General features: G+C 41.7%; 1 protein-coding gene across 1 annotated transcript; it reads right to left on the reverse strand.

Moving 5' to 3' along the window:
- Positions 1-588: 588 nt before the first annotated feature.
- Positions 589-5,469, reverse strand: LOC131691756 (uncharacterized protein K02A2.6-like). The gene has a single exon (XM_058978385.1). It carries the CDS (start codon positions 5,094-5,096, stop codon positions 735-737), a length of 4,362 nt encoding a protein of 1,453 aa, XP_058834368.1. The 5' UTR covers positions 5,097-5,469; the 3' UTR covers positions 589-734.
- Between the last annotated feature and the right edge of the window lie 22,011 nt (positions 5,470-27,480).

A 27,480-nucleotide genomic window follows, 5' to 3' on the forward strand; every position in this document is an offset into this window, starting at 1 on the left:
GCTAGTTTGCGGTGTTTTCAGTTTCCATTTTTTACCGCTTTGATGTGTTTGTTGCATTGTCTTTGTTTTTATATACAAAAATGTGTAACGCGGAAATCCCACCAATTCACCCTGGCCCCGGGGTAAGTTGGCGGTATGTATGAATACGCCAGAAAATGGAGATGCAATTATATCAAAGGTTCGTGCTGAATGTCTTTTCAATAAAATTGTATATTAACCGACAATTTCCAATATATTCCAGTCTCAATACCACGGCATTTTACTTTGACGTGTATTCCATATTTAAAAGCATATTTTCGAAATTCTTCAGGCGATTGGCCGAAGTAAACATCCCCTGCATTGACGAGATACACAAAGTTTTACTTTGGAGTGAATTCCAAAAATAAAAATATTTGATGACTATATTTGCACTGTAAATAGTAATGCCAACTTGCCCCGCGTGCATCACCGCCAACTTACCCCAAACGCATATTGTTGTAGTCCTGTGCGCGGGCAGGTCAGGAGTCTTGTTGATCAAATAAAAGACAATATAATAAAGGTTAAAATAAAGAGCATGTGCTCAACGGACTGACTGATGACTGACTGGTGACTGACTCGTTGATAAGTGGTTTCCGCTTATGGCGGCATCTCGGAGTGACAGCAAGACTGTCACTAGAGAGCCTAGCGCAGAGAGTGGCGGATGGCAGGGCAGAGTTGCCATCCCTCCAGTTTAGTTGTCTCCAACATCTCCCCTCTTAATAAAGGTGGAACGGGTCAAACCACTGCGGCGCTCTTCGAACTCTCGAAGATCGGCGTGGTAGTGCTGCCACCGGATCTGCTTCAACTGCTGACTCAAATTCGGAAGATGTTGCATGTGATGACGAAGACAGTGGAGAAAGTGATGGACTAACCACCGATTCAGGCGGCTGATCACAACGAGGTGTCGACGATGCACATTGTGAGGTGGTTGGCTGCAGCGTCGATGATGACTGTGATGTTGTATCAGTTGGTAAGTTCGGCAGCTTCCACACGTCCAACAGAATATCCAAAGGTAACTGAGCATATCTGGTTTGCTGTCCTACTGTGTTGGTGGTTGATCCGGTTACAGTTCGACTACGGAGTTGATTAATATGCGAACGTAGCATTCGGCGGTCCTCCACCCAGATGTTGTACATCACGTCACCAATTCTTTCGACGATCACACCTGGAGACCATTTCCAACTGTTTCTTGCATATACTTTGGCAAATACTGGATCATTCCGACTGAAAAATCTCAACTGGCTGTGCTGCTTCTCGATTGGCTTCGGTTCAGTCGCAGGGGGCGGCCGAAGTAGTTCGAGACAGGTTCGGATCTTGCGACCGAACAAAAGTTCAGATGGAGATTTGCCTTCAGGAGCCGAATGGTTAGGTGTGCTTCTATAAGCGAGCAAGAAGGTATCCAACGCATCAGTAATTGATCCTCTACCCTCTCGGATTTTCTTGACGGCCCTTTTGAAAGTGTCTACAAAACGCTCAGCTTGGCCGTTGGATTGTGGATGAAAGGGGGGTGTCGTGATGTGCTCGATACCGTTGATTGCGCAAAACTCAGCAAATTCCACGCTCGTAAATTGGGTACCGTTGTCGGACACTAGAGTCACTGGCATACCAAGTCGAGCAAAAAGGCCACACAGGATGCTGATTGTAGCTGTAGAGGTGATTCTTCTGGTTTGCACAATCTCTGGCCACTTGGAGTACGAATCCACTGCAATGAGGTAATATTCGCCTTCGATGGGACCGGCAAAATCTACGTGAACACGCTGCCATGGGCCGGATGTTTTCGGCCACGGTACAGGAGCAGCGCAAGGAGGGGACCTGGAAACGGATGCGCAATGCTGACACGCCTTTACATAACCAATTATATCATCAACTATGGAGGGCCAGTAGACGTAGCTTCTGGCGATTGCTTTCATCCGCTGCATGCCCGGATGTCCACGATGAAGCTGGTCCAAGCATCGTTTTCGATACTGCGATGGAATGACGAGTCGTTCAGCAAACAGAATACACCCATCAACCACAGTAAGTGACTCCTGCCTGGAGTGAAACCGCTTAAGCTCCGGATCGACGGTTTTTGATGAAGGCCAACCGTCTTGTATGTACCGGAAGACTTTGCGAAGCAGTGGATCAGCTTGGGTACTCTGTGCTACGACTCTGAAACTGAGAGGTAACATATTAACGGTATCTGCGGCTACTGACCTTACATCTTCTTCGAGGATAATGCTCGCAATGACGTAATCCTCCTCTGGCTTAACGTGTTGGTTGATTAGACGAGACAACACGTCAGCGTTGCCAAATTTGTCGGTTGGCACGTATTCAATGTCAAAATCGTACAATAGCAGATTGAGGGCGAAACGTTGTAACCGGTTTGCCGTATACATCGGTATACCCTTCTTAGAACCAAAAATTCGAAGCAGAGGAGCGTGGTCGGTTTGTAGGCGGAATTTCCTACCGAAAATCATTTTGTGGAACTTGGTGACTGCAAAGATGATTGCTAAACCTTCGCGATCGGGCTGGCTGTAGTTTTGTTCCGCTTTCGTGAGCGCTCTGGAAGCATGCTGAACAACCTTGATGGACCCATCGGGGAATTTGTGACTGATGGCTGCTCCGAGGCCAACGGATGATGCGTCAGCCGATACTATAATCTCCTGCTTCGGATCGTAGTGTGTCAGCAGAAGTCCCGAGGAGAGAATCTGCTTGAATCGCTCGAACGCTTGCTGGCACTCCGAATTCCAGACGAACTTTGTCTCCGACTTCAGCAAGTTGTCGATCGGATAGCGCAACTGTCGCATGTTGGGCACAAACTTGCCGTAATAATTGATCGCCCCAAGGAAAGAGCGAACACCTGAAATGTCAGTGGGAGGAGGTAGCTTGGTTATTGCCTCAACTTTTACTGGATCAGGTTGCAATCCACGTCGGTCGAATAGATGGCCCAAATAGCGTATCTGTTGCTTACTGAAGCTGCACTTTTCGGCTCTGATGGTAAAACCAAAATCCTGAATCCGCTGAAGAACTGCTTCCAAATTACGGTCGTGCTCCTCTTGTGTTTCACCGCCAACGATGACGTCATCGAGATAACCAGAAGTGCCCTTAAGGCCGGCTAGCATGGTATCGATGAGCTGCTGAAAAGCACCAGGTGCTACCTTTACACCAGGTGGAAGGCGGTTGTAGTGGTAAAGACCACGGTGTGTGTTAATTGTCAGCAAATGACGGTACTGTTCGTCGATTTCCACCTGTAGAAAAGCGTCCGAAAGATCAATCTGGCTGAATATTTTGCAGTTAGCCAGCTTGGCAAAGATGTCTTCCGGGAGTGGCAGTGGATACAGATGAGGCTGCAAAGCGGAGTTTAGACCTGTTGAATAGTCTCCGCAAATTCGGATGTTGCCATTTGCTTTGCGCACTACGACGATCGGCGCTGCCCATTCCGAATAGTCGACCAGTGTGATGATATTGAGTTTTTCTAACCTGTCCAATTCCTGGTCGACTGCGCTGTACATTGCATACGCCACCGGACGCTTGGCACAAAAAACAGGCTTGCACTGTTCTTTTACCTCAAATTTAACTTTGGTCCGGTTGCACAACCCGAGCTTTTCGCTGAACACTTTTGGGTAAGTAGCTTTGAGAGTTCCACTGGTGGACGGGGTACTAGTAACTTGGCAGCAAAAAGTATCCATTGGTATGGACCACAAATGAAAACTATCGACTAAATCAGATCCAAGCAGGTGTAGTGGTTTCTCGGTGACACGAATTATCTGCGTGCGTGTGTTTTCGCCGATAGTGATGTCACAGTTAAATTCACCATCAAGTGGCAAAATGTTTCCAGATGCTGCCTTGGCTTTTACTGTTGCTGGTGACAACCTTGGGCTGCCAATTTTCTTCCAGATCTGCTGGCTGATGACGGTAATATCGGAAGCCGTATCCAACTGAAGACGAACCTGTGTTCCATCAAGGGTAACGGAAACGAATCTCCTTCGCTTCTGCACGTTGCACACATTAACGACGACCATTTTGCTTGCCACCGAATGATTACCCTTTCTCGATGAACGTTGTGACTTTTTTGAACTGTTGCAGTAGCCTTCACGATGTCCAAACTGCTTACATTCAGAGCATTTGTGGTTTTTGAAGGTACAGTCCCGTACGTAGTGAAATGCACCGCAAAACCAACACGGTGTATCAGGTTTTTTCCTCGTGTCGTTTGCAGCAGGCTTCGAAGATGGCTGATCCCGTTTGTTGAACCGTTTATCAGAAGATCGCTGCTTAATGACATTCACTTGACCGAAACATGTGGCTGACTCGATCATAGCATTGTCATGTTTGAGGTTAAGAAGACGCTGGCATTCTTCCGCTAGCTGCTCCAACGTGACGCCATTGTTTTCCTCAATCCTGGAAAGCAGCCGTGTACGGGTTTCTGCATCGCTTTCTGCTTTCAATCCGCAAACGTATGTCAAGCATTTAAACTGCTCTTCCGATAGCTTTCCCAGCTCAAACTCAACGCAGGCTTTATTAACACGGCAAGCGAAAGCAATATGGTCTTCAGTCGGGTGCTTGGCGATTTGCAACGTTCTATACCGCCTGCTTATTACCGACTCTTTCGACCCAAATAAATTTTTCAGCTTCGCTACTGATTGGGCAAAGGTGTGTTCTTTCGGAAGTTTCGGTAGAATAAAGGAAACATACCTTTCATGTTCAACTGCGCCCAGCTTTCGCAGCAGTAACCTGACTTTCGCTTCGTCGTCCAAACGAGCGGCATCTTTCTCGAACAAATCTTCATACCTGCTGTACCAAGCCGCAAACGTGACGCTATTGTCAGCGTCGTAGCGAAATTCCTTCACGTTGCCTGCCAAAGAGTCAAGAATTTGCTCTGGGTTGGGTGGTACTTGTACGTGGATAGATGAAACTGCACTCCGGAAAAATGCTTGCTGCTGCTCGTCGTTTTGCTGCTGCCGCTGGAGAAACTGTGCCATTAGCTGCTGGTGCTGAAGCTGCTGTTGCTGCATCAGGTGCATGAACTGCACGATTAGCGGATCTGCTGCTGGTGGGACCTGCTCCCGGTCATTATCATGTGGAATTTGACCATTCTCCATGCTTCTTCTCCGTTTTTTACGCGGGGGTGACGGAATTTTGAGGTTACTTTTCGTGAATCGAAATTTCACCAAATATCCGCCAATATACTCGTCGCCACTGTTGTAGCCCTGTGCGCGGGCAGGTCAGGAGTCTTGTTGATCAAATAAAAGACACTCGCGTACAGACTACATAAAATACTTTTAATAACGAAAGGTTAAAATAAAGAGCATGTGCTCAACGGACTGACTGATGACTGACTGGTGACTGACTCGTTGATAAGTGGTTTCCGCTTATGGCGGCATCTCGGAGTGACAGCAAGACTGTCACTAGAGAGCCTAGCGCAGAGAGTGGCGGATGGCAGGGCAGAGTTGCCATCCCTCCAGTTTAGTTGTCTCCAACACATATTTTATAAAAAAAACTAGTTAAAAAATAACTTTAATTCATGGATCGATTTAATATCTATGCGGATACTGAAAGCTCTTTTTGCGCACTATCGAAAAATATAATCAATCGGGAAATAGATTTGAAATCACATTAAATAACACAAAGTGTTTAAAATTAAAAAAAACCTGTTTTAATCCACCTAGAGTTGCAATTGTGCCTTTCTCATTTCTCCAAACTATGATTTAATAGCTGGTTCGTACAATATAACTTTATGGAAATGTCTTTCATTCTTATTACACTTGGTAAGTATATATAAGAGCACCTTTTTGCATTCATCGCGGTATCGGTTTGAATCGGAGTTTTCTATGTGATCGACCTCCACAACCCGTAACTCCGGTGCTGGAAGTCGGATGGAGATGGAATTTAATATCAGTTTCTGGGGACGCAACACCTTTCATTTGAGACTAAGTTGATCAAATCGGTCTAGCCATTTTCGAGAAACCAATATAACCGTTATTCTGAATTTGGATGCTTCCGGATCCGTCGATGGTGGCCAGTGTGGCCAAAGACACTTTGAATGACTGTTGGGGACCTAGATCTACAAATTCAACAGTTGTGTTTACATTTTGGAAAAAATCACCTTTTTACATTCATCGCAGAATTCGTTAGAATCGGGATTTGCTGCGTGATCGTACGTATCACCCTGTAATTCAGAAACCAGAACTCGGATCCACACAAAATTCAACAGCAGCTGATGGACCTTTCATTTAAAATTAAGTTTGTCAAAATCGGTTCAGAAAATTCCGAGAAACTGATTTGGAAAAATCAACAAATTTTGTTTTGTAACCATACTCTTCAACTCGTAATTCGGAACAAGATGTCGGTTGAAAATGAAATTCAATAGCAACCTATGGGAATATTATACCTTTCATTTGAATCTTAGTTTGTAAAAATCGGTTCAGCCATCTCCGAGTAACCGATGTGGACATTTTGTTAACAAATCCGCACATACACACACATACATACACACATACACATACATACATACACACATACATATACACAGATATTTTGCGATCTCGGCGAACTGAGTCGAATGTTATATGAGACTCGGCCCTCCGGGCCTCGGTTAGAAAGTCGGTTTTTGGAGCAATTGCATAACCTTTCTATATAAGAAAGGCAAAAGAATAATATTTAATTAGCTTAATAAGCATGAGTTCAATGTTATCTTCATGTGATTATAATTTGCAAAGGTTGGTGGAATGCGTTGGAACGTGTAGGGAATGGGGGTTTAGTAGAGTGGGTGTGGAGGATGCGTCAGAAATCCTTCATCTTATTTCGGTATACGGGGTGGATGAAGGAAATCTGGGCGTGAGGGTGATCCAAGAAGAGGGGAGTGATGAAGGAGGGAGGTGTAAGGGCAAGGCGGGGAGGGGGGGAGGGAAGGGGCGGCTACGCAATACTCAACTGCATATTTTGCCTTCCATTTGAGACTTGGTTTGAGAAAATCGGTTCAGTCATCACCGATGAACCGATGTGACTTTAATTGTGGAATATGCCCGGAATTCCGGACTTCCGCAATCGTCGATAGTGGACAATATATTCAAAGAATGTTTGATTGGCAATCAGTGATCTAGATCTACGATTAGAAGTAATTTGGTGACCATTTCAATAGTTTTTAGCCTCTGAGGTATTACGATTGTACCGATTTATATGGGAAATTCCAGAGTAACCTTACTAACACCCCTGCAACTCCGGAAGCAAGAGTCAGAACCGAATGAAATTCAGCAGCAGTTAATGGCATTACTGTATCTTTCATTTGAAATTAAGTTCGTAAAAATCGGTAGAGAATTCGTTGTGGAATGGGTGTGATATTAGCTTAGGAACTTGGCGGGTTCTCCGAGGGCGTCATGAACCGTCATAGGTGGCCAATGTGGTCAAAGCTGCTTTGATTGATCATTAGTGATCCAGACCCGCAAACTAGAGTAATGTTACATCAATTTTAATATGTTTTACATCATTTGAACATTATGGTGGTACCAGTTTATATGGAAATTTGCTGTGTGACCGCACTCTTCAACCCGTAACTCCGGAACCGGAAGTCGGATCAACTAAAAATTCAATAGCAGCTTATGGGAGCGTTATACCTTTCAGATGAAACTAAGTTTGCGAAAATCGGTTCAGCCATCTCTGAGAAAATTGTGTGAGTTTAAATGACACACACACACACATACACACACACACACATACACACACACATACATACACACACAGACATTTGCCGATCTCGACGAACTGAATCGAATGGTGTATGATACGCGGCCCTCCGGGCCTCGGTTAAAAAGTCGATTTTTACAGTGATTGCATAGCCTTTCTTTATATGAGAAAGGCAAAAATAATGGGTATGCTGGGAAAACAATATCGCTCACAACTTCTACGAAACAAAATGTTTTTTTACAAAAACACATTGGATAATGGGTTTCATATAACTTGAGGTACACAATGTCAAATAGAAACGAAGACAAAAGGATTCCGCCAACTTACCCCAACCGCCAACTAGCCCCGGGCTCCCCTAATATTTATTTAACTTAATCAAAATGAGTTCAATGTTATCTTCATGTGTTTATATTTTGAAATGTTGGTGGAATGGGTTTGGAAGTGAAGGGGGTGGGGGTTTAGTAGAGTGGGAGTGGAGGATGCGTCAGAAATCCTTCATCTTATTTCGCTATACGGGGTGGATGAAGGAAATGCGGATGTGAGGGTGGTCCAAAGGGAGAAGAGTGACGAAGTAGAGATGTATGAGGGTAAGAGTGGGGGGGTGGGTGGTGAGTGGCGACACAATACTCAATCGCAAATGTTGCCTTTCATTTGAGACTTGGTTTGAGAACATCGGTTCAGTCATCACCGAAGAACTCATGGAACTTAAATTGTGGAATATGCTCGGAATCCAGGACTTCCGGAATCGTCGATAGTGGACAATATATCCAAAGAATGTTTGATTGGTAATCAGTGATCTAGACGTGTGAATCAAAGTAATTTGGTGACTATTTCAATAGTTTTTTGCCTCTGTGGTATTAGGATTGTACCGATTTATATGGGAAATTCCAGTGTAACTATAACTCTGGAAACAAATGTCAGAACTGAATGAAATTCAGCATAACTTGACGAGTTCCCCGGAGGCATCATGAACCCTCATAGATGGCCAATGTGGTCAAAGCTGCTTTGATTGATCATTGGTGATGCAGACCCACAAACTAGAGTAATATTGAACCCATTTTAATATGTTTTACGTCATTTGGACATCACGGTTGAATCAGTTTATATGGAATTTGCTGTGTGACCGCACTATTCAACCCGTAACTCCGGAACCGGAAGTCGGATCAACTAAAAATTCAATATTCAGCTTATTTGAGCGTTATACCTTTCAGATGAAACTAAGTTTGTGAAAATCGGTTGAGCCATCTCTGAGAAAATTGTGTGAGTTTAAATGACGCATACACATACACACACATACACACACATTCACACATACATTCACACAGACATTTTCCGATCTCGATGAACTGAATCGAATGGTATATGACGATCCGGGCCTCGGTTGTAAAGTCGACTTTTTTCAGTGATTGCATAGCCTTCCTTTATATGAGAAAAGCAAAAAGGAAAGGAAAATTTCAATCTCGAAAAACATTTTTTTGACGAAAATTGACTTTTTGGACTTTGGCACATTTTTGCCTTTCTGATATAGAAAGGTTATGCAATCACTCTAAAAATCATCAACCTAATCCCGGTCAATTTTTTTGGCCTATACATGTTTTCTGTATTTTATCAGGAGCGTAGCTAGGGGTATGCAGTGAGGGGCTACCCCCTCCACATTACACACCCTTCTTTGAGCCCCATCCCCTCTCAAGTTCCCCCATCATGCTCCACCCCATCAAGCTACCTTCCCTCAAAGCCCCCAACAAATCCCCCTGACCCCCCCCCCCTCTCTCATCCCAATCACCTTCACCCAGTAGGCATACCAAGATAGGGGGGGGGGGGGGAGGTGGTTCGGTTGTGGGTTATTCATCCCCTTCACACACCCTCGCATGATATAATAATTTTGCCGAAAGACAACATTGAGCTAATGCTAATTGAGCTAATTAAATATTAAACGGACCCCTCGAACCCTCCTCTTGATTACGCTGGTTTCAACAGTTTGAGAGTCAACACATCTCAATTTCGATCCATTGTATGTATGTGCAAATCATACTGAATATGTAATATACATTTCCACTATTACCGGCCATAGAATCGTAGTTTGGGCAAATGAGAAAGGCACAATTGCACCCCTAGGTGGATTAAAACAGGTGTGTCCAACTAGTGTAAATTGGGGTACTAGTTTAGATGTATTACCTAACTAGACATCAAGTTAGTGCTACTTACTGATGAGATTAATTCGAAATACAAAAATCAAATTTAAGTTAAGTTAGGTCTTGTGCCCTTAATGTGCAAATTGGTGTTATCCAATTTTCCTTTTTAGGAATTAATATTGCATAATGCTGGACGTTTGGTTCCCTAACCAAAAGACAATAGTTCGTTTACGGTTTTTTTGTCCGGGACATCACTCGGGACAAATCAGTTGCTTTATGCGTTCACATGTGTCGTATGTATTGTTTGTGTCCAATTAGTGCTAAAATTGGTACTAGTATCTTCTAACTAGACACTCAGTTGTAGTCAGTTACTGACAAGATAAATTTGAAACATGAGAATTCTATATTTCCAATATTATCGAAGAAGCTTTGAATAACGATCACAACCGAAAATGATTAATCATATACACTGAAGTTTTTTTTATGCGGGAGATACGTAACGAATAAAAAAAACGCATAAATAACCGCATAACTTTGAAAATCCGTATAAAAAAACACATAAGGTGTGAAATATTTTTCAATATTAAGAGCTATAGTACTAAAGGAACAGCGAGGATTTGAGGTAAGAAAGTTTAGAAAAGCGTGGAGTAGGGTCATATTAGCAAGCATAGACTTTCCCGGCAACTTAACTCTTTGTCTTCTGCAACGCAGGAGTCAGGATCTTTTGGCATTAAATGCGAATCACCTGAGTCTGCGGCATGTCCGGACAAGCGTAAAGTCAAAGTGACTCCCCAGAATCGCAGGATTGACCTCGGCACCTAACCGACCAGCATCGAAATAATCATTTCGAGAGAAATTTCAACGTCGGGAAATTTCTCCGTTGGAGTAGACTAGGCCCACCGCCGGGGACTAGTTCGAGTAGATCGGGAAGTAGCACCAGCAAATGGTTGTCGGGGCGCCTGTCAACTGGAAGTCGCTCTCCACCAAGAATCGAAGGACCGACCTCGGCATCTGCCCGGGTAGTATCGTTTTCGGAAGATCTTCCACTGCCGGGGAACTCTTCGTCGGAGTAGGAAAGATCCACCGACTATTCCGAGTAGTCCGTAGCGAATCGCCAGCTTGAATCGTCGGGGCACCAGTGAACCGGACGCAATCCTCCACCCAGAATCGCTGGAATGACCTCGGTATTCTGCCAGACTGCATCGATGGAAGAATAACGCGTCCGTCACCGGTTGCGGGAGGCATTTTTTCGTCGGGGAACTCTCCGCCGAGGTAGGCTAGCTCCACCGTCGGGGACTACGCCGAGTAGCACCGAACGCGACAAACCACCAGTATAGGGTCGTCGAGGCACCAGTGAACCGGAAGCCACCCTTCAATCGGAATCGCTGGAACGACCACGACATCCAACTGGTCAACGTAGAGAGGAGGGCATGTAGAATATCATGCCGTGCAGGACTGATATGGCGGTTATGAGACCAGCGAAATCTAGCACGACCAGCTAGACCTGGAATCAAGTGAAGTGCATTATCACGCCTCCCCCGAAGTAGTCATTTCAAATGGAATCCGGGGGATCAGGCAAATGTCGTATTTTGGTGGAGTTTAGAGGAGTAGGGTTCAGAGTTATCTTCTCTGTTCAGAGTCCCTCACTCTGGCACACGATGGACGAAATCGGTAGTATGGTCTAACTACTGAACGTGTGCTGGGTCGGCGCTTTACCAATTAAAAAAAAATACCCACACACATAGAGACTTTTTTCCGATCTCGCCGAACTGAGTCGAATGGTATAAAATATTCGGCCCTGCGGACCTCGGCTAAATAGTCAAAATTCCTACCGATTACATAACCTTTATTATGAGAAAGGTAAAAAGGTTTTCAGTCACTTTCTGTTTTTATTTTTGTTACCATCATGAATGCTCCCCATATCCTTAACCCAAAGACTAGTAATTAATAATCTAAAATAACCTTCCGGCAGTCGCGCTAGTGCACTGAGTGCACGCTGCTCTGAAAATCTAGCGAAACTGTCGTTGGACACCAGCGGGTGTTCGTTCAGTGAGCCATTTGCGCGACTTCCGGAGGGATAAAAATATGACAATTTTATGTCTAATGTTTGCGCATGTGAATTCACGAGGATCTATCTTTCGATAAAATTCGCTTCAGGTGATGCCCTAAAAACTAAAAGGCTGCATAAAAATAATCGAATAACTTTGAAAATCCGCATAAAAAAACCGCATAACATTGAAAATCCGCATAAAAAAGACATCAGTGTATAATGGAACTTGATTAAGCATCAGATAGTTGAAGTACCCACAAATAATATTATTTATCAGTTTACCTCACGTTCCCCTAATATATTGAAAATTCACCAATAAAAAACTGAGCGCTCAGAATAATAGCGCAGAGCTTTAAGATATATGATAGAAGCAGAGAAATGATTTTTAATGCCAACAAGGAAAAATACCGCTGTACTAGCATAACACAAAGAAATCATCAACAATCTTTCGAATCAAGAACCACCCTACGGCGCCAATTTTCACTCTGTACTGTGTCAGCAAAACCACGTTTATCGTTTTTCAGCTTTTCCAGTTAGGTTTTCACTTCTACCATAACACACTATTGTCCTCCCCAGCGCATCACTGTTATCCACAGCGTATTTCGCACTCAATGTATTCGAACGCGGAAATGAGAAAGCTGCCCCCCTCTTCTTTGTTGCGTTGCGAACGTATATCGTACTCAGTTGTTTATAGAAACGAGACGATATAAACGTCGTTGTGCCGCGCCAAAGTGAGACCACCGTACTTGGCGCGGATCTAACTGAGTTTGCTCCAGGGGAGCTGATGTGTTCGTAGAAAGAGACCACTAGCGCTGGAAACGTGGTTCGTTCCGACAGGCAAGTGGAGACTGATTGCCAGCACACGGGGTGCACCAGAAGTCCTACGCTGGCAGACTGGTTCTCGTGGATGGGCTGAGGCGATCTGGCTTGACGACCAGCTCCGCCGAATGGGCAGAGTCAGAACGCGACGAGGAACGTGTTTGATAAAAAAAAACTAACAGCAACAACGAAAAAGCATAATACAAACGAGGACTTGGGCCGGGTAAAAGTTTGAAAAATGAAATTAGTTTTGTGACAACATCAAATCAGTTTAGTTTGGAACTGCAGTCTGGCGAGGGAGCACACAGTAAAAACATGGGGATACCCGTGCTCCCGACAGTTGTGTTTCCTGACGGGAGTGACTTTGAACTCCGTCTTTCTCTCCCTCTCTGTCTGCCCTGATCTGGAAGTATGTAAATCCTAAAAATAACTTTGTGACAAGAACCGTGCGTCTGTCGTGAAGAGTACCGAGAGATAAACCGTTTGTTGCAAACCGCGTGGCAGAGCCTCGATTGAAGAACATGGTGCGAGTGGCAGCGGATGATCGCCCCAAGCTTAGGTCCTAGACCCTCGTTCAGTTCACGGCTCTGGCTTGCTGTACATCATCAAGAAATTATGTGGCATCTAAAAATAACACTAAAATCACCGTCGTCTTGCCATCCGTGCCGGAGAAGACGTTTCCTAGATGACATTCTCATCCGAGAGTGTTCGTTCGCCGGTCGGGTTCGAAACTAAACCGTTACCGCTCCGGGAGGACCCCGCTGTCCATGTGCGTAGTTTTTCTTCTTCTGTCGTTGCCTAAGCGATTGTCACCGGGCATCACAATGAACGGGGAACGCGCGCGCCACGCCAAGACAGATTTAAATTAAAGAAAAAAAGAAAACCAAACGAACAAATAACAAATAAAATTACAATCCTCCGAGCAGTTTCTGGCGAAGGCCGAAGAAATGACAAAAAAGCAACAATGAAACGAAATTAAAATCACACGATCCGCGCGAACGACAAAACGGACGAAACGCGGTCGAAGAGAGAAGCAGCGAATTGTGTGCCGGCAAGATTGTGAGGAGCGCTTCAGTTATCGCACGCGTGGTTGTTACTTCATACCAACTTGGCGGAATAGGGTTGGATCGCGCGGTTGGTGAAATTAATTTACGAAGTTTGCTCAAACGGCTTTGTTACGCCTCATGGAACCGCCCGGCGATCGTAATGGTAAGTGAAACATTAACGTATTGGTATGAAAAATGCATACAGTGACCAGCGAATAGTGGGGAAGGGTAAATTTGGTACAATTTGGAAAGGAAAGTTCACATTGTTAAGCTTATTCTTATAATCAGTTTGTATTGATTGTACAACCGCAATACGTATAATGGTCCCATTGGTTAAGGATTTTCTATGCAGGTGAAACTCTTGTGCATATCACAGTAGTACACAGGGCCGGCGGATGATGTGAGTAGTATGGGTAGTACTACCCACTTGAAAATAGCTGAGTGGGTAATTACCCACTTGAAACTTTGGAACAAATTCAAAATTCGAAATCTGCCACTCGCTTCTGAACAACGATTACATTTGTGCAAATTCACCACGAGTGATTTAATGTGATTAATTGACGTAGAACTACGTCTTTGTTTTCGATACGGGGGTGAGCTTAGCAAACTCAACAAAATTATATGTTATGTTATAACCAAATGACCAAACTTATTGAACACTAGTTCACATGTTGTACAATATAAAACATTCCTAACAATTCATGAAATCTTAGACTGGCGCTGTTTAGAATGAGATTGGACATGCGAAAATAATTTCTTCAGAGCAGCGTGAGATAAATTGAAGTGAAGCACTTTATGGGGGAATTGAAGGTAAGTCCAATACCCCTCGACATTTCCCAGATATCAAATTTTAAATCATAAAATAATGACAGAATATTATTAGTACGATTATTTTGAGCATTTCGAGACACATCGGTGTCATATAGGTTCATCAAACATCTACAAAACAAATGAAACATGAGAAAGTAAAGTTAATGCGCACTTGGATGCTATTTTAAGTCGATACATTTTAAGGTTTTAACCGCACAAAAGTTCGCCAGTTTTTTGGTCGCACATTCTGATCTACTCTTCATATCAATATTTGTGTGTGTGTTGAAGATAAGTTTGAGTATGTCAATACTGTCAATCGTTTAACAAGCGCGTGATTCATGGTAAAGAGGGACAAGTCTGTCTTTGCCGTGAGACATGTTGGTAGACTTGGGCGATTCGTAGTAATGCGTAGCCTAAGCTCGACTCCTGCCAACAGAAGACAAAAGATTAGTCCGTAAGATTTGAAGCCTGTTTCTAATGACACTGCCACTTCTAGTTTTTCAGTCTGTATATTTTACATCTTTGCTCTCACTTGAGTACTATGGCTCTAAATTTTCATAACTTTTAGTAATCTCTAGTGAATTAAATGTCGTTGAAATGAAAAATCTAATATGATATTCTGAAGAACAATTTTCATCGACCGTTGGATTGTTGATCAACAGAGTCCCGAAAAATCATAACACGGACTGGATAGCTTACTACGAAGCGTACGTTACTCTGTTTTTATTCAATTCGTTTATTTGATAAGGCACGTTTGCGTTAGCTTAATGGTGCCAATTTTGTTTTGTTTTACATTTTAAATTACTTAAAACTAGGGGATTACAGATTGATTTTTTTTAAAATGAAACTAAGGAGATTTTATAGCTGTCTTATACATATAAACATAGGGGTAATATAATTTTCGTAAGATTAGGGGGGGGTCATTTAGTTTTTATGGCAATATGGTTTGACATTTTAAGCAGGGAGTTATTGGACAAATAATTTTGAACTAAGGGGGACAATTTTTACAACTATCTTAAAAGTAGGAATAACTAGAGGGCGTGATTGAATTTTGTAAAGATTCGGGGAGATTTATTAGAGTTAGTTTAATGTGGTAGTAGAGTTGGGCATTTTCAACGAGATTATGTAATATAATAGTTCAAACTAGACGAGATAGGAAGAGCTAAAGGCTTCGGGAAGATATTTGGGTTCGAGGGGAGGGGGGTAGGGGTTATACTTCTGGGTATAAGAGTCAGGGGAGGGAGGGTGTACAAAGATGACAGAAGGGAGAAATCAGAATCATGTACTGGGACGCTGGGTAGTCCTCCTCAAGACGGCAGAGGTTTCTCCGGACGATTACGGCTCAGATGTGGATCGGTAACACTTCGAGTATCGCGTGCTGTAGGTCACGTGTTCGTTGGCTCATTCGACATAGATGTTTTGTGTCGCCTTGGAGTCGCATCGAACCATCGTGGGTGTATGGTACAGGTGGAAGAAGGCACTTCTGAGAATGATAAGAACTAAGAACTTTACTGAGGAACGTAAACTGAGGAACGTAAACGAATATATATTTTAAGCGTATCAACCATTCAAACCTGTAGGTTTTTCTGGCTTCTGCTAGTTTTTCCCTACTTCATAAGTTTAAATTTACTTTAATTTCCTTTTTGTTTTAAACCACGTTATCATTAAGTTATCATTAAGTTAATAATTAAATTTTTGATTTAAATTAAGCTCAATTTTGTGAATCCCTTAAAAGGAACTAAGTTCCACTGGGATTTCATATTATTTTGTTTGTTGTTTTGATCTCCGCGTTTCTTTTTGTTTACTTGTTGTGTCCATTACCAGGGGGCTCTCTGTGTGAGCTCTTTGGTGTGGGGGATAGTGGAGGGCATAAAAAAAAGAAGGGGCAGTTAAATTTGTATATTGATGGTTTTTACGAAGGTGTATACGAGTGACATATAGAAGAGATCGTGGCTTGCCAGCACATCTCGAACCGGGACGTTGGTTGGTTGCGGAACTGTACTCGGTGCACGCCCAGACAATGTGCTCAATGTCGTGATAGCCGTCGCCACAAGCGCGGATACCACTATCCATGAGCCCAATACGCCGGAGATGTGCATCCAGCGTGTGGTTTGCCATGAGTCGGGATATCACACGAATGAAGTCATGACCCACATCCATTCCCTTGAACCAAGGTTTCGTCGATACCTTGGGGACTATCGAATGTAGTCACCTTCCTCCGCATTGCTCCACGAGTTTTGCCAACTTTCGAGAGTTTTCTGATGAGTAATACTGAAAAATTCGCTGAAGCAAATTGGTCTTCCATAAACGTCACCTTCTAGGGCACCCACCTTAGCTAAGGAGTCCACCTTCTCATTGCCCGGAATGGAGCAATGGAGAAGGAATCCACACCAAGGTAGTCTGGAAAGATTTGTCAGATCAATGCGAGGAGTGCTTTCCATGTTTCATCAAGCGAATAGCGTCAATAGAACTGAGGCTATCCGAAATGATGAAGTAATGGTCTGCGGGTAGTGTGTCAATGACAGCAAGGATATACTGAATAGCAGCTAGTTCTATAGCGTAAACTGAAGCAGGGTCACTGAGTTTGTAGGAGGTGGTGAGGTTTTGATTGAAAATACCGTAGCTAGCAAACCCTTCGAGGATTGATCCGTCAGTATAAAACATCTTAGAGCAGTCGACTTCTCGGAATTTATTATAAAAAATGTTTGGAACCACTTGTGGGCGTATGTGGTCCGGAATTCCACAAATCTCGTCTTTCATGGATGTGTCGAAGAAAACAGTAGATTCGGAAGTATTTATGAAATGCACACGGTTGGAATAGTAAGAAGAAGGATTAATATTCTGCCCCATGTAGTCAAAGTACAGGGATATGAAACGGGTCTGAGAATTGAGCTCGATAAGCCTTTCGAAATTTTCAATCACCACCGGGTTCAAGATATCGCATCGAATGAGTAATCGATATGAGAGTTCCCAAAATCGATTTTTCAGCGGGAGAACACCCAACAGGACTTCGAGACTCATCGTATGGATCGATTGCATGCACCCTAAGGCGATACGCAAACAAACGATACTGAATTGTTTCGAGTTTGATGAAATGTATGTTCGCGGCGGAGCGAAAGCAGAAGTGTCCGTATTCCAGTTCCGACAGTATCATTGTTTGATACAACCTAATTAGGTCGCCTGGGTGGGCACCCCACCACGTTCCGGTTATTGTACGAAGAAAGTTGATCCTTTGTTGGCATTTCTGTTTCAGATACCTAATGTGGCATCCCCAAGTACCTTTCGAGTCGAACCAGACTCCTAGATATTTTACTGTGAAGACCTGAGCGATAGTTTGACCTATTAATAGAAGCTGTAGTTGTGCTGGTTCACGCTTCCTAGAAAATACAACTAGCTCAGTTTTCTCCGTGGAGAATTCGATACCCAGCTTAATAGTTCAAGCAGACAAATTGTCCAATGTATTCTGTAATGGTTCTTGTAGATCGACAGCTTTGGGTCCCGTTACAGAAACCACGTCATCGTCTGCAAGTTGCCTTAACGTGCAGGAATTGTCCAGACATTCATCAATGTCGTTGACATAGAAATTGTTAACAGAGGGCTTAGACATGAGCCCTGAGGAAGGTCCATGTAACTAAATCATGATGTCCATAAGTCACCATGCGAAAAATGCATGTGCTTTTCCGACAACAAGTTTAGCAAAAAGTTGTTTAAAGTTGCTGAAAGACCATGCTGGTGCACCTTCTCTGAAAGAATGGTGATCGAAACTGAATTAAAAGCCCCCTTGATATCTAGGAACACTGATGCCATCTGCTCTTTGCTAGCATAGGCCATTTGAATTTCGGTTGAGAGCAACGCAAGACAATCGTTCGTCCCTTTGCCTTTGCGAAAGCCAAATTGTGTATCTGACAGTAAGCCATTTGCTTCAACCCAATTGTCGAGGCGAAACAAGATCATTTTCTCGAACAACTTCCGGATACAGGATAACATTACGATCGGTTGATATGAATTGTGGTCTGGTTTTTCTGGTTTTTGTATGGCGAGGACCTTCACTTGCCTCCAATCGTGTGGGACAATGTTAGCCTCAAGAAACTTATTAAATAAGTTCAACAAGCGTATCTTGGCAGAGTCTGGCAGATTCTTCAACAAGTTGAATTTGCCCTGGGTCTTTATTGTTACACGACAAGAGAGCAAGTGGAGTGGAGTTCTACCATCGAAAAAGGTGTTTCGCTCGCGTTATCGTGAGGGAAGCGGCGTGGTAGATGTTCTGTGCCGGGGCGGAATCCGGAAATACCTTCTTGGCAAAATCGAATATCTTGATTCGCGCTGTCGAGAATCAAGCCAGCCTAACAGCTGTACTCTTCCTCCGGAGGAAGTTCTTGGGTAGATTCGATGTTGTCGGATATCGCGGCAGCATAGCTCCCCGCATAAACAGGAACAATAAATGGATTATTTGTACTATAGTTTTTTCACAATTTGACATATTAAGATTTGACAATAAACACGCCACACCGTAAATTGTTTCCGTCATTTGGGGTATTGTTTTCAGCCGGATAACAATTTTGGGAATATTAGGTTATATTACAATACAAAAACGACTATTTTTTTCGAACATTTTTTTTCGTGGACTATACATGTACAATACCACAAATAGTCGCTTAGTTCCGAGTTTGTACTATTTCTCGTATAGTTCAAATATAGTTTTCTAGCGAAATACCATACAAATAAAAACGTATAAATCAACGGTAGGATTTTGACGAACAATATTGGAAATAGTTATAGTATGTTTTTGTTATTATACTGGCCATATCCACCATAGATTACTATAATGCAACAATAGGACTAATTGTGAAAACAAATTTCGGTTAAAATGATCAATTTAGCAGAAGCGTGCAGAAACTACTTTATCGACGCTGTCAAAAGGATAGGCAAAAGTAAAGAACCTTACAACGTTGGTATTTTCCGCATAGTTTATCACATTTATAACGCTCGCATATAGTTTTAACTCTATCGATATTTAATAATCGAGATTTGATTACCTGCCATCTGGAAAGTGTTGACATCAGTGGTACTGCCGCTTTATCCAATTGAGCTATTTCCGCTATCGAGCAAAGAACACAATTTTCTTCATATTATTGTGAGCTCATCACACCATCTTGAGCTGGGCAAATCGGAATTAGCTAGTACCGATAATTATGAGTGGCATAATGAATAACCATGACCATAGGAGAATAAAAACATACCATATCGCATATGGTTGAAACTACTATACACGATGTGAACTTGTTCAAATATATTTGATTAATTTGAGTTGTTGATTTTATGTCCAACAGAGACAAGTTATCATCAGGTAGTACAGTAGTACGATACAATTTTGCCTAATTAATTCATCAATTTTTTGTGTTTTTGCCATAACAAAAATTATATGCTTAACATTATGATAATTTATTTTAGCAACCCTGCATAGCTAAAACCATTTGATATAGTCCGAACAATAAACCTGTGTTGTGGGATATAGTAACCATTAGAGGTGTTGTTTATATAATGTTCCTACAATATAAACTTGGATTTTATTCAATGAGTATAACAATAGTTCTACCATATCCCCAATAGTAACGACGAATTGAATGGTTAAATTATAGTAAAACATTGTCCAGTACCATATGTGATATTGTACATGTTGATGGCCAAGTTAATGGTTCGAATGTTAAACAAACAATATCTGATATGGTTTCGCTAGTAAACAAAACAGTAAATAGACATTATGTGGGATTGTTGAAATATATTATAATGTACAATGACATCCTATCGTGTAAATATTTAGAACATAAAGCTTATTATTTTTATTGCTATCATTAACATAAGGTTGGCCGAAATATTTTTGCAAATTGAGTGAATTACGTATTACCTGGGATTGAACTATAATCTGATATCGTAAATATTTAGAGTACTTATGCCAAAGGTTGCAATAGAAATAATAAATTTATGTTCTAAATATTTACAAGAGAAGGGTTCCTAACACATTACAATATATTGCAACAATTTCACATAAGGACTATTCACTGTATTGTTAATAAGCGAAACCATATTGTTTGTTTAACATTCGAAACATTAACATGATCATCAACATGTACAATATCACATATGGTTACAGTACTGGATATTGTTCTTTTATAATTTAACCATTCAATTCGGCGTTACTATTGGGGATATTGTAGAACTATTGTTATATTCATTGAATAAAATCAAAGTTCAAATTGTAGGAACAATACAAAAGTATCAGCTCTAATGGTTACTATATCCCATAATATAGGTTTATTTTTTGGACTATGTGACAAATGGTTTTTAACTATGCGGGCAATAAAGGCATAAAGGCAACCCCATTCCGTACCGTGAGAGTTAAAGTCTCCTAAAACAAGTCGCGGTGCAGGCAGGGGTTCTATGATGTCATGTAGCCGGCGGTGCCTAATCGCGGTGTTGGGGGGAATATATATGGAAGCTATGCAAAGATCTTTTCCTTTGATTGTTACATGACAAGCGACAATTTCAATGCCTGGTATTGAGGGAAGGTTAATTCTGTAGAAGGAATAGCACTTTTTGATCCCCAAAAGTACTCCTCCGAAGGGGGTATCTCGATCCAAGCAAATAATATTAAAATCGTGGAAGTTTGGGTTTATATCGGAAGTTAACCAAGTTTCACATAATGAAAATGCATCGCAACTCAAACTATTTTTTTAAAAATTTGAAAGAATCTATTTTTGGGATGATACTTCTACAATTCCACTGCAGAACAGTGATCAAATCCGTGACCTCGTTCGATGAGTTAGCCATCGAAGGATACAATCGCTGAAAGGAGGGGCCATTTCGCAGTCAACTGCTTTAAAAATGTTCTTACTGTAGTTAGAAGGGCTTACAACAGACTTGTTACATGATCAGTTATATTGGAAGTTTTTATTATCCAGTCCACAATGTCCGAGAGTTTGATAATTCCAGTGCCGCGATTATTCTCGAACTGAAACAGAGGAACACTTGGGATTTTTGATGTTCCGGGAAGTGCTGGAAACTCCTGCTCTGAGTTTAATCCTTCGAGACCAGGAGCTACTTGCTTCGGCTTGGTTGCAACACTTCCAAGAGATGTCACTTGCGGAGCCCCGTCTAGGGACACGTTCTGGCCTTTACAAGGAACTTTAGGAGAGGAAATGTTCCTCCTCTTCCTATAACTTCTAGGCACCCTAGTAGATGTTCCTTCTTGTGGGTCATCAGCCTCGCCCTCGTTAGGAGGTAAGTGAGTATAGATGTTTGTTAAGGATGGTGGCGTAGCTTTCTTCAGCATTTCTGCGACAGAGCGTCCGGATCGTCCCGCAAGGGAACGTTTTAGTTTATGCTCACGTAGTTTGTACACGGGACATGCCGAGATATCATGCAGAATCTCTGCACAGTAAGGACACTTCTCAGCATTCTTACTACACGAATCATCTACATGATTTTACCGCATTTTCCACAGCGGGCCTTATTGATTCAATGGGTGGCTGTGAATTAATTTATTATATAGAACGTATAAAGCCTCAAATGGCTGCCTTGTGGTACCCCGGACACGCCATCAAAGAATAGAGATATATGATACTCAATTTTAACAGGTATTTTACGTTTGATCAAATAGGATTGGAACCACACTTAAGCATTGCCGCAGGAGTCGAGTCGTTTTTATTTTGCAATTTGACGGTTGAGTTCGCTGAAGGCGGCCGAAAGATTGGTGTATAATGTATTTACCAGGGTTCGATTCTGTAGTGAGCAAGCGACGGACGAGGTGTAAGCTACTAGGTTCGCGCAAGTAGATCGCTTGGGATGAAGCCATGTTGAGTTTCTGAGATGTAGTTGGAGCAACGATGTGTCAAAGCTCTAAGATACTTTTGAGTATGCACATAGATAAAGGGTGTTCAATAAAAAAATGAGAATGATTTCAATACCTTTCTTTAATTAAAGAGCGTATTTTTTTCTCTTAAAGAGAATTGCTCTCTGTACTCCCTGGAAATGGGTGGCTTGTTTCTTTTCGCTCGGGTGCTGTCAGATCAATCGAAGATGGCGTCGAAACAGCAAGCATTCCGCGATCGTGTTGTACGGTTTTACGAAACGCATGGCCATCGTGGAAAAAAGTTTACGGTAGACCACTTTCGAAACGAAAACGTGCCTGGGAGTACAGTTTACCGGATCTTGCCATCTCTGAGCATGGAGCGGAAGATAATGACGACGGAGAAAAAAAACGTTGAAAAAACTGTTCGACGGACGGAGCGAGTTTGCGTGACACAAAAATACACTAGTGGACCACGCGCGTGTTTGATCGTCACTAATGACCAGCCTCGGGCGGCTCAAGCAAAAACGGCATAAGACGGCTCGTGCCCCAGTTGACATCGCAGGGCGATAAGGGATATGAGTTTTATATCAGAGTGTGATCTCATATCACCTGACCGACACCCTCACTTTAGATGTAACGAGTAGTATTCTAACGTTTTTGGTTTAATTTTCCGTGCTTGATTTCAATAGGTGTTGTTGGCTTTAACCTTGTGGCTTTTAGGTGTTAATTGGTGTGTTCTGCATTTTTCAAAAAGCCGATATCCTTGAGTAATCCTGCTATCGTTTTCCTCACTCCGATTAACTTATTTGGCTCCGAAGGCTTGGGTGCCATGATGAAATTGTTTTGTCTATTCTTGGAGCGTCTTGGTGGAATGCTGAAAATAAAAAAATCCATTAAATTGAACATGTACGTTCTTCGTCGACGTCTTGCCGACTATTTCAGCCAAATAAAAAGAGTTGGGCCATTCCTACATAAGAAAAACATCTATGAATATTTTGGTTATTCAAATTGGTCGCTATACTTAACCTAAATATTCTTTACCGAAAACGCTTTATTTTCTATATTTTTGGGTTTTAATTGAGTAAATTAATCATTTTTTATTAAGTAATGTTTATAAATTACCAACAGTGATAACATAAAGTTGAAATTTTTGTTTTTTTTTCGAATATAGAATATTAGTATGATGCATATCGATAGGAATTGATGTGAATCCATTTTTTATGCAAAATAATGGGAACTTTCATTTTTGAAAAAAAATTGTTATGAAAACTCAAAAATAGTATTAATATGACCATTTTTGTCACTTTTGGCCATTGTGCCTGATTATTACAATCTAAGTTAGCATAAGAAAAGTTTTAATAAATAAAACTCAATGCAATAAACAATAAATACAATTTTATTTATATATTTTATCGAGATAAAACTTTGCAGAATTAATAAATCAGTGAAACTTGCAATGTTTTCAAGTGACTCGTGCCATTTGTTGCGGTTAAAATTTAAATGAAAGAAACAACTTAAATTTCTTGTTTGGCTAATATTTTCAAAATCCGGTTGGGGCATTACCACACAAAAACCTTTTTTTTGTTACCACTCTAATATTGACATTGAATTTTCCCATTTAGTTTTACATCTGAATATAGTTGTCTCTATTTTTTGGACAATGTAATTAAATGCAGCTCTTAGAAAATAAAAAAAATCATTTATATCGGACTAGAACTAACTCCTAGTGTTTCATTCGGCACTGTATGCTGCGGCCATACATACACTATAATCGTATGCAATATCATGTGTCAGGCTTGTTGATAGGAAAAGAGTTTTCGGTAGCGTGATGAGGAAGGACGACAAAGAAATTGGCGCCCCATTGCTGGTAGTAATATTATATTGCCATGCCATCTTCCTTGTTGCGTGCCGTCACCGCCTTTTCCATCAGGAAACATAAAAATGAAAGTATGTAGGGTAAAGTGCCTATTTTCACCATACTAAGTATGGTGCCTCACTAATTCGTTAATTTCTCGCACAACAATCAATGGAATGCGTAAAAATTGACATCAACAGCTTTGCTTCGTTGCTAAGAACCAATATAATAACACTGATGCGGTGAAAAATGTAAAATTCTCTTGTTTGAGCGCAACGAAAACTCGAATCGAGTGCCCCTATTGTTGCGCTACCATTTGACTCAATGCGTTGAACAAAGATGGCAGACACTGCTCTAACCAACGGCTTCAAATGGGTAGAGTGATAATAGAAACATGGTGCAAATGGGCTCATCACCCTATGTCGAAAAGTGTCACACTATTGGGGAACCGACATGGCCAGGGCGTTTCAGCAGTGCGTGTTTTTCTAGCGAGCGTTGATACCGGACTAGCTAAGGGGTGCCTGACGATACTGATGGAAACTGTTTGCTTCAGAAAATAACCAATTTTTACTTCTTGATAAAGTTTAAGACAAGGGAAAGGGGTTACTCTAAGGAAGACAAACCCATTACTAATACATACTGAAAATATTTACGCGGATTATTTTCGATTACCTTAAACCACAGAGAACAGATGTTCTCGGACGTTTAAGTTGTGTAAAACTGTTGAGTTTATTGTAGTTGTAGATAATCAGATTCCAAATGACCGAAATGGCTACGTCGTAAGTTTGAGTTGTACGGATATGATGGTGGTAGTGTTTTGACGATTTGCCCATACAATTTTTTGACAAATACTTATGACTTATCAAATCGAACAGCCTGTTATTGTACTGTTTAATGAACTTCCTGCATTAGAAAATCTAAGTTTACGTAGCACAACAAACAAAGCAAGAGAAAAAACTTGCTACACGCAGGTATGTTAATTTCTTTTTAAAGAGCGCATAAAAGCGCGTCCCATATCCTGACCCAAACCATCACAGTTTGTCACCATTATTATGTTGAAGCTTTCGATGAGGCCACGCTTGAGTCATTAAACCACATGGGCAAATTAATTATTTGATGAGTTCGGGTATGTGTGGAATGGTACGTTAGGGTGGTACACCGACAGAGCTTAAAACATGAATAATGAACAAACGTCTAGCGAGCGAACTATAGGAATGTGCGCTAAATTTAGTTTAGGCGAAGACTGATATGAACTTAAAGATTCAGATTTCTCTAGAAGTAGCCTGAAAAGTAGTTAACTAATAATGCTTTAAAAATACTAACAGCTGAATCTGAATTATTTTTCCTGAACTTGCGTCCTAACTACGTTCGTCACCCTAATTCATGTGTTACTGATTTTATGACAGCGAAAGTGGTAGTTTTTGTGCCCACTAATAATGCATGTTCGCTAGCTGTGGTTCCCTGCTATTATGTTACCCTACATAATAAACCTACCGACGTCAGCCAATCTCCTATCGGGATACAAAAAAAGGAGTGTTTATAGACACGGTACAGTCATGCTAGAGCAGTTTACCATACCAAGCTAATTGAAGTGAACTCTGACACGGGTCGAGCAAGGTCGATAAATTTATAAATATTTAATTTCAGTAAATATTTCTTTTTTGTGCATCTTTGGTTCGAGTTGTTTTTAAACATGATATTTATTCGGGTACCCTCTAAGAAAAAAATGATTCAAAATCGTCCAATGAAGATTCTTCGTTGGATCAACGTTAGGCGACTTCCAATAGATTGTTCTGGTCACCCGTTAAACGGTATTGAACCCGTACTGGACGATTATGAGACAATGTTTTGAATTTCTCAGTGGGTGAGCATTGATTCTGTAAAAAGCTTATATTTGTATTCGTGCTGTAGTGTATAAAATGTTCGTCTCACTACAAACTAGTTCCTGATAATGCCACAATAGCCATTAAATGATAATATCAGCGAATCCGTATGACGTGAATCCAGGCTAATTAAGTATTCACAATACATCATCAAGGTGACAAGATTCCATAAAAGTGGTGACAGCACGCCAGCTTGAGGCCATCCGCAGAGAATCAGTTTACAATTTTCATAATGATAGTCACAGATGTTTCTATACATTGTACCGGGTAACACTGGTTGTCGACTAGCAGTTTCTGCAACAGAATTCGTTCCAATTTGTTATCTGTCAATGATTAATAAGCTGGTATTGCAACTGAAAAAACGCACGTGTAAAAGCTTGTGCTGATGCAACTAATCACAGTCTCAGCTTGTTGCAAGTGCTGCTTGCGGCATCAAGTTGATTATATATAAAGGTGCTCCATGACCTCGCTCTTCTTCCACAATCGATTCATAAGACGCGTTTCAGAAAGCAATTTCAATATCTAGGAAAACTCCTAAACAAGATTCCCGCTGCAAAAAAACTGAATGCATCCATGGATATAATCCAAACGGTATGCTCATACCTACCTATAATCAGCGAATACATAGCTGTGAAATTAAGCTTAATCCTCTTCACTCTAACTAAACACATGTTCTTTTCGCAGCTTGTCGCAACAGGAAAACAAGTGACCAAACATTGCAACCATCGCCACCACCCGCAGCTTCGCTCCTCATCCGGGTTTGTCAATTGTCAAATTAAAAAGGCTAAGGCCAGTCAAATACCCCGACATTTCAGATCAGGTCCTATCAGCGCATGCATGTAAATAGATCCTACATGAAACTAAAACAAATTGCGTTTCGATAGACCGACCGATGCATGCGCCAGTCCACTTCTATCAAGTGAATCCCTACAAAAGCCAATCGACAGTGAAAGTCGAATAACAGAGGGGGGACTAGAAAATCAATTATCACACCCAAACCGTTAGCTCTTAGTGGTGGGTGTTCTGCCAATAGGGCAGTCGATGTTGGCTGACTGACATTTGGAGCGAAAAAATGCTCGAGGAAAACGAGGAAAAACTTCGTGAAGAGGCAATTATATGCTACAAGTCGTGTCTGCGGCGACAGACGACGTAGCAGTTATTCACGCCTCCGCTGTGTTCTCCCCACCAAATACGCCCACACCCACAGTGAGCCTTTGCGAGATAATTTCTTCTCTGCATGGGTTTTCCCACTCAGAATGGTTCTCCAGGGGACTACCATGAGGCCGGGTAAGACGCATTTCTATAGCAAGCAAGGATGTAGCAAGCCAAAGGGCCAGAAGATACCACTCCTCGCACCCG

Source organism: Topomyia yanbarensis, chromosome 3 (genome assembly GCF_030247195.1).
Source record: "Topomyia yanbarensis strain Yona2022 chromosome 3, ASM3024719v1, whole genome shotgun sequence".
Taxonomy (NCBI): domain Eukaryota; kingdom Metazoa; phylum Arthropoda; class Insecta; order Diptera; family Culicidae; genus Topomyia; species Topomyia yanbarensis.